Below are 8,712 nucleotides of genomic sequence, written 5' to 3' on the forward strand. Positions count from 1 at the left end.
ATATGGTTTATACGGTCACTTATGTGGGTAGGCACTTTGCGTGGAAAGTTTCGAGCAATATCTGAATAAACATTTGGCACTATAAGTACATGACGACATTCAACAGCTCTTGACGTACACAGAGCAAGTCACAGCAGTTCTTCCTTCAGCAGCTCCCAGTCAATGGATTTGTTTACTGGTGATGGGGCTTCAAATACAAAAAGTAACTTCAAGATGTCGAGCCTGGTAATACACCCACCAAGACTTCTGAACATGAGCACACCAAACTGTCAGGATTAAGTTTACGATATATTTAGTGTACAGATACGTATTTTGAATGACTCGTCAGTCACACACGAAGCCGCGTTTATTGCTAATCAAAGTGTAATTCGATGAACAGAGTTGGTTGGTTTTGAATCTTTATCCTCGGACTGACAAAGGTTTGATAGGTTATTCCTGGTAGTTTCGCATACTTGTAGAGGCTTTTGACGCAGGGCCGGTTACCGAGCTTCGAATTTTCCGATTGGTTGAAGTGTTGTTGCCGGGAAATTATACTATTCACTAGGTGCCGCTGAATGGAGAGCAGGTCTGAAAGTGCGTTGCTCAAGAACGCCCGAGAGTCGAACCAGCACCGCGTGATCTTGAGCCGGGCGCGTAACCACTGAGCCAACGGGGCGGAATGTAAATTATATCACTGTGTTTAAAACGTTCTCTAAACTAAAAGATGCTGGCAGCGGGAAATGGCTAAGTGGCGTGAAACAGCGGGTGTCCGCTTTCGAGGCGCCTCCCTATACTACGAACATACAAATCTAAGTTGTGTTTGTAATGAACTTGTAGCCTACGCTTTTAAGTTCCTAAGAGCTACCAAGCGTTTCTCTTTTTCCGAAATATATTGAAAACAATTCTCATTTGTAACTTTTTATTCGTAGCTGCAGCAAATAAAAATGGTAGCATTCAAAAATAAATTTGATTTTTAAATAAAAAAAAATTTTGAAGAGTTTTATTGGTAGCATACAGTATTAAGTTAAACATTCCGGGTTTTCTGAGCCATACCACCATGCGTTGAGAGATGGAATTGCTCCGAAGCTTCGGGCTCTACCCGAGTGCAATGCACGACATAGCGCACAAAATCCAAACGTTGCATTCTTAGAAAATATAGAATTTGTAGTCAGATTGTCCCTTTTGACTTGATCTGACTCGTAGCCTTTGGACATAATCTTTCTCCATTCGAAGTACCGTTTGTAAGCGTCGTCATTTTTATCTAAATACTTTATGTAGCTGATAAGGTCTTTATCACTTTGAAAGTCCTCCGTGTTGATGTATGAATGTGGAGGAGCTAATTTCTTCAAGTCTTCTTTGGTAGGTCCCCACACTATTGGTACAACACCACTAAAAATAATAATCTATGAGCGTTAACGCTTTGCACGTAAATAGGCTATCTCGAATAATAAAAAAAATGTAGACGGTGATGGTGTAAGAATCTTTATGGATTGTAGTGGACTTTTTGCTGCAGTAGATAGGAATACTTTGATAACTGTCATATCTTGTTGATTCAAGATTTGAATTGTAAGTAAACGAGAAGGCAATCTTTACGCATGCCGGTACGTTTAATTGAACCCATAGTGTTTTCATTTTCAATAAAGTTTCGGACAAGTTCAAATGTAGGCTACAAACTGGTTATCTTTTTCATGAACCAACTGAAAACTGAGTGGAAATAGGCATTCTTAATAATGTGCACTTTTATCAAGATCACAAAGTCAAGACAAGTTACTCCACTGCTAACGAATCAGCAGGTAGTGGAAATTGAAGAAAAAGCATCACGGAATAAAGTTATGCGAAAAGAGAAAATTTCACCAACGTGTGAGCAATTTTTCCAGATATCTTTACTCACCTGTATAGGGAATTATACCAAAATTTCTCAGTAACATAATCCCGGCAATGACGAGAATTTTCAAACGCTAGATAGAATTTGTAATGACTCAGCTTTTTTATCGCTGCGTCAGATCGATACGGTGGAAAGGGATTGTTTTGATAGCAGCGACCAAAAAGATCTGCTTTCAACCCTGCCTGCATAAGTAAAAAAAATAAATCAATTAATTTATAAGAGGTCATATTGATGACATAAGGTTAAAATAAAGACGATATGTTGAGGACATTTTGAAAATAAATACTCAGTGCGTTCTCTTTGCGCAAATAAATATTTTCTGAAAATTAATAAATAGGCTGTTGTTATATTTATTATATTTGCAAACTCTGTATTATTTTGAGAATTATTTAAATGTAGCAGTAAACTTCATCCATGTAAGCATAATCAGTGGCGTAGCCAAAGGGGGGGGGGGGGGGTTGGGGGTTGCAACCCTCCCCCCCTTTGGCACGCGTGCGACGTCACGATATTGAGAATGATGCTTTCAGTCTAAAAAAAATTGCCTAATTTTAAACAAAACTGCATAAAAAGAGTGAGTTTTGCCAATACCAAACATCTCAGCCTGGAATTAGCAACAAGAAAACATAGAGACTTAGCTTTATTTCCGAAAAATGCCGAAGAAAACATGATCTTATCCTTTTGCTATGCCACCGGACAGCACCATTTTACAGGAATATTCATACCCACATTTTTGTTGAAAATGCTCTCAAAATGCACAAAATTCAAAGTAATTTTTCAAAATTTTCTGGGGGAGGCCCCCCAGACCCCCCGCCGCTGGGTTGTCAAAACCCCCCCTTCAAAATTCCTGGCTACGCTACTGGGCATAATAGCATTTATCTTAATATATTTTGTCTTACTTTTAAGCACCTTAAGCGGGTTATGAATTTGGAGGGTTTATGAAGAAGTATTTCAAAGAGCTGTGCTCTTCACAAGATAAAATAACTAAAAATTATCTAATTAGATATTTTATTGTATGTGTGTGTATTTCCAGACAACGACTCAGAACTACGTTAAATACGTTTGGATAGACCCTCGGCCCCAGACGCTCACACGACGACGACGACGGGTTTTCCTCTTTTTGTTTTGTTTTATTTGTCGTTTGAACTTGTTTCTTACACATGATTATCCAATCTAGTCATATTAATTTTTTTCCGTCATCGTTTTGTGGCACAGCAAAATTACTTCTTTTTTCAAAGTTATAATATTCCAAATCAGATGGTCCAGTCTGTGACGCGCAAGCGGCGCAACTGAATAAGTTTCGGGCTGCGAAACTCTTTTGAAATGAAGTTGAATGCTCGCAGCTCTTACCAAACTCTATTGTTATTGCACAATGCACATCTCCATTGCAAATCGACCCATGCTCAATATCATTCATGTGGAGTACGTTGGCTTGAATAGGCCTATAGTAGTGTTTGTAAGGTTATATATTCATTTTTATATTTCGGAAAGGTCTATGGTTGGCAGATCTTGTCTCGGTGGTTCCTCAAGGCCGGGTGGCGTGGAAAAACGTCATCAAACAATATTGGTTGGCATCCGTCCTCGCAATATGGGGAACAGAAGACGTTAAACCGTAGAAACAGCTAGATTATTAACTCACAGCCCACCATTTTGTTTCAACCAAAAGATTCCTTTCAAATGAATCTCATCCAAGATGATCTATTTTCGGTCAACCAAATTTGTGATAAAAATTACTGTAGCCTCTGCTGTTCAAAAACTTCGACCACCCTGGTCTAAATAAATAACACAATAAAAAAATCACAATCTTACCCGCTGCAGTCGGCTTACGTAGCGAAATCGCTCTTCAGCGCCTTCAGTTTCGAAACAGTTGCTGACTACCCAAGCCACTAAGTGTCGCTTTCGTGTCACAATTTCATCAATGCTGTCTTGAAAGAAAGGCGCCACCAAAGGCGCCGCCGTTTTATTAGATTTTATTCTGATCCAACTTTCCGAGTATGGATAATATACGTCAGAATCTCTCCTGAAATTTATTTTTTAAGTGAGATCAAAACGTTGATTTTACAAAGCTACGATGCATACCGTACAGAAGTAGGCCTATATTGTATATTGTACACATGCATCGTAATTGATATGTTATGGAAATCAACTTCAGTTTAGTTTGTTTTTATTTCTGACCATCATAACAAGCAGTTTGAAAAAACTATGATTTCACTATATAAAAAAAAGAGATCAAAACGTTGATTTTATGAAGCTACGGCGCATTGTAAATAATAGCCTATGCTGTGGAAATCAACTTGTCATTTTCACATGCAATGGAAAAGATTTAGTCTGAAACTTCAGTAATCTCTGTTTGTTTCTTGGAATTTTGTGGTTACGTTATCTTCTTATCTTAAACATTTTTTTGGTGTGTATTTTGAAACGCGGAAACGATGTGTTTTTCTGTAACATTTTTTTTTAATGGCAAAATCGTCATTTCTGTGGGGTGGCAATTGACTAGTAGACCATATGGTCGTCTCGTTGTCGCTCTGTCATTATGGAAACATGTGCAACTTTTGCATTGTGTGATGCGCCGGAAGCGGGGGCGCGAGGGGAAGATGCCCCCCTGCCCTCAATTTTTTTTGTGTATGGAGGCAGGGGGGCAATGGTGCCCTTTTAATGTCATGTAAGCGACTGCACATTTTACAATACAATATAACAACATTCACGACACAAAATTCTGCATTACAATAGCAGTAGGTTAGCCTACATCATTATAACATACCATGATGCTCTTCCGTGCCATTGTTCTTTGTATTCCAGACACTTGTATCATTGCTCGATGATGAGCTGATGGATGAGCATTATCGCTATGTCTTATCTTAAAACTTTTAAAAAAGTTGGCCTTTCAGTCCCTTTTTTCATAATCCTGCCTCCCCCCCAGTCAAAAATCGTTCCGGAGCCCCTGGTGTGATGTGTATATTACTTGCATATTTCAAAACATGTACTATGTTCTTGTTTCTGACAGATAAACTATTGATTGATGATTGATTGAACAAAGCTTTTTAAATTTACTGTAACAAATGAACCTTTCTTCCTTTTAATATTGCCCTACTCTATCTTTGTGTTTTTCAGGATTTTTTCCTTTTCTTTTTATTTTATACCGCATAGCCTAGGCCTAACAATAGTAATAATCAATAGACTATAAAAAACAGAAAACGGTACAAAATAAAACAAAGAAAAAACAATTGCAAATAAATAATACATTTAAGGCAGGGGTTTCCAACTTTTTTTACACCGTGGCCCCCTTTCAAAATTTTGAAAAATCAATGGCTCTCCTATTTTTTTTTCAACCTTTTGAAAGAATTAAGAAACGTCATTTTAATTAAAAAACTTGTTTATGTATTAGTATTACAAAATGTACTGGTATTTTTATTAAATTTTAATTTATTTTGTTATATGGTGTTGGAGTTAGAGATGATAAATTAAAAAAAATTATTATTTTTCAAATTTTTCCATGGCCCCCTTGAAAAAAGCTCATGGCCGACTAGGAGGCCATGGCCCCCAGGTTGGGAACCTCTGATTTAAGGGGTGAAACAAAGATGAACATGCTGTGACTTTGTTTCATTGTTTCGCTCACCTATACGTCATCGTAGCGTTGAAGAAGTTGTCGAATTCCTTAAACGATCGTTTGTGATCATTCTTGGTCGCTTTTGGACTTTCTCTGCACAGCCACACATATATCTGACTAGGATGTCTGTTTAAAATGTGTGAATATGAAAAGGGTGTAAGAAACAGTAGTTACATATTTGAAATGCGACCCCTTTTTCATTTTTTAAAGCTATTTTTACATCATTATCATCATCGGCCATGTCTCAATAAGGCGGCGGCTATCGTGAGTCTCCACAACGATCGATTGTCCATAGTTCTTAATAAGTTTACAAAATCTTGCTTTATCCATGTTGAAATTTGTTAAAGAATTCCAAACGTGGACGTCCCCGGTGCCTCTCACCAGGAAGTCGTCTCATCATTGCCGCATGTTCATTGCCGCGTTTGCAGTAGAGATGCCAGGTAAACAGGGCCAGGTTTAGCTGGTGGGGGGCCCGGGGCACTTTTAGATGAGGGCCCCCGTGCAAAAAAACTTTTCGCGCCTATGGCGCGAAAGACCACCTCTACCTCTACAGTAGCATTAATCTAGCACTGCACAGCATTTTGCAAAAACTTTAAAGGCTGAAAGAAAAAATAAAAATAACACAAAATCACATTTTTTCCACCTAGGGGGGGTCTTCAAAAGTCGGGGGGCCCGGGGCACCTGCACCCTCTGCCCTCCCCCCTAAATCCAGGCCTGCCAGTAAATGTCATTTGCATTTTTTGATAGTTGTGATGAGGACGCCAGGGGTACAGTCAGAGAGTCTCCACACTTCTTCGTTAGTGATCTTATCCATCCAGTTAACTTCCATCATTCTCCATATGAACCAAATTTCAGCACAGTTGATCTTCTTTTCTATCTGCGGGCATAAGCTATGGTCCAGGATTCACAGCCATGTAACAGAGCTGACCAAACGTACACATATAAAATTCTTATTCTAATAGAGAGATTGAGTTAGATTTCAGTATTTTGATGAAAGCTTGATTGGATTGTGTATTTCTTGATTTTACATCCCTCCAACATCGACCATTCGAACTATAAAACCCAGATAGTTGAAACTATTCACTTGTGAGACCGGTGTATTCCGTATTTTCATTGTGCATACCGGAGTTATTTTCTTTGATGAGATAGTCATACAAAAGGTTTTCGTCGCATTCAAATTAAGTCCAAGGTTCTCACTTTGCTTAATGACCATGTGGAGTAAGTTTTGTAAACTGGAGTTTGGTGCGGCGATTAGTACCGTGTCGTTTGCGTATCTTATGTTGTTGAAACGTTGTCCGCCTACCGAAATGCATTCTTCTTCATCTAGATATCGCAAGATCATTTGGCCGTAGAGTGAGAAAAGATCAGTTGAGACTATGCACGCGTATTTTTACAGTTAGTTATTATTATTTTATCATCATCTTTGGAGCAATTGTGAAGAGTAGGCTACAGTCTATAATGCAGCGACAAGAAACTTCATTAGTTTTAACATAATAGAAAATAAGTTGAATAACTTGAGTGAATTTTTTTTTACTTTATTTAGTATACGACATAATTAGGCTATACACAGTACACGCCATTAGACGACTCCAAATCCAAAATTGCTTAGCCTTAACAATCCCGTTTCTGCTATAGGCCCTAAAAAATTGCACAAGTAGCCTAAATGTAAAAAATTATCTTGGCAGACTTTCTGCAGCCAGAACGCAACTGTCTAATAAATCGTGTAGCCACCAGGTGGGTATATCCACAATAGGCCTAATTACCTGGTTTGCACGTCTGGCAAACTTTTAGTGTCTCTGTAATGAATCACAATGGCATGACTCTGCTTCGCCATCTTTCGGTCAGTGCTGATAACGCAAGGGCCACATTTTTCTTCCAAGGTTTTAGGTTTATGCACAGTGCCGGGCATATTCCAGATCAAGATTGTGTAAGTCGTTCTGTGTTGTATTATAAAAATAATAATAATAATAACAAGTTTAACACAGTACCGAACCAAAAAAGACCTTTTAAATGTAACTAAAAATATATTTATTTGGCTGATAAATTAGAAACTTCAAAAATGTACTGGGTTACCTGTTATGTAAACCCGACTCGTTTGAAGATTGCAGTTGCATAGTCGGTAAGTGTTGCTGCACATATCTTTCCGACTTACCTGGTAATACGCAAATCAAATACCTGGAGTTAAATTTACTTAAACTATGGTTAATACAGGTATATACGCAGCTTTATTACAATAAACACAACCCATTTTGAAGCATAGGTGATTTCTTTTAGATAATCTTTGCATTTCAAAAGCTATTTTGGTGAGCGAGTCAAGGATTATGCGATAAATTTCTATACCCGTTTGATGGACGTTACTTGTATAGATGTGAGAATGGGAGCTGTCCATGTTATCAACTGGCTAGGCATTTTGACCTATGAGTTCAACTAAAAAAGCAAATCAGACTTGTAGTTTCGAAATAGAGGGAAGTCCTTAGAATACAGCCTTCTGTTTTGGGCCTCAAGTCTGTTAAAAAAAAGTTACTGACACATTCCACAATGTGACACATTGCTGCCATCATATCGTATCCACTTACTTTCATGAACTGCGTCAAATACTAATCCTCGATTGTTTTTCTGAATTGAATAGTAGATGAAGAATATGATGAAGACGACGACAGTAAGAATCAATAGCCGATAACACGCAGTTTTCCATATTCTGTTGAATGTGTTGAATATGTTATTTTAATTTTTACTTTTAGCTGTCGAAAAGCATCTGTTCAATCCAATACGATTTTTGTTTGCTGATGTTTGACTTTGTAAATTACTCTATTTATCAGGTGCCACTGAATTGGGAGCAGTCCTTGAAATGTGCTGCACAGCAAACACCCTAGGAGCCGAACCAGCGTTGTTTGATTTTACGGTTTTCAATAATAATTAAATAAATAAATGTTTGATGAATGCAAAATAGCAGGTTGCTCTAAGTCTGATATGTTCTGTAAACCTTATGAATTAAAAGATTCAAAATTACCTACCTCCGAAGTAGCGATTTGACGACTTGGTCAACTTCTATTTGAGAATGAGCTGGAAGGTATGAGGTTTGAACATGTGAAAACTCTGGATTGACGGTTTGAAGTTGCCAACGCAAGTCTTTTGTGCTGTAGCTGAGTTCACTATACTCAATTTCTGGAGCGCCATTTTCAAATTCATAACTTCCTTCAAAAGAACTGTCTGTCTCCCACCCCCCGCTAGCACCACTACTCAT

The 8,712-nt window shown here is 38.1% G+C and overlaps 1 protein-coding gene across 1 annotated transcript; it reads right to left on the bottom strand.

The window, feature by feature from the left end:
- Positions 1-911: 911 nt before the first annotated feature.
- On the bottom strand, positions 912-8,712 carry LOC145787952 (4-galactosyl-N-acetylglucosaminide 3-alpha-L-fucosyltransferase FUT6-like). Its single transcript, XM_082599791.1, has 8 exons — positions 8,483-8,712; positions 8,045-8,166; positions 7,542-7,620; positions 7,232-7,405; positions 5,478-5,594; positions 3,671-3,881; positions 1,871-2,046; positions 912-1,368 (listed from the first exon to the last, which is right to left on the bottom strand). Exons 1-8 carry the CDS (start codon positions 8,710-8,712, stop codon positions 999-1,001), a joined length of 1,479 nt encoding a protein of 492 aa, XP_082455917.1. The 3' UTR covers positions 912-998.

The sequence above is a fragment of the Aplidium turbinatum genome, chromosome 18 (assembly GCF_918807975.1).
Source record: "Aplidium turbinatum chromosome 18, kaAplTurb1.1, whole genome shotgun sequence".
Lineage (NCBI taxonomy): Eukaryota > Metazoa > Chordata > Ascidiacea > Aplousobranchia > Polyclinidae > Aplidium > Aplidium turbinatum.

Excerpts from the sequence above, each read along its gene's own strand:
- LOC145787952 (XM_082599791.1), bottom strand. The coding sequence starts at position 8,712 with ATGAGTAGTGGTGCTAGCGGGGGGTGGGAGACAGACAGTTCTTTTGAA. Across the intron at positions 5,595-7,231 it reads TTGCCAGACGTGCAAACCAG|ACATCCTAGTCAGATATATG; the intron begins GTAATTAGGCCT and ends CATTTTAAACAG. Across the intron at positions 2,047-3,670 it reads ACGTAAGCCGACTGCAGCGG|GCAGGGTTGAAAGCAGATCT; the intron begins GTAAGATTGTGA and ends TTACTTATGCAG.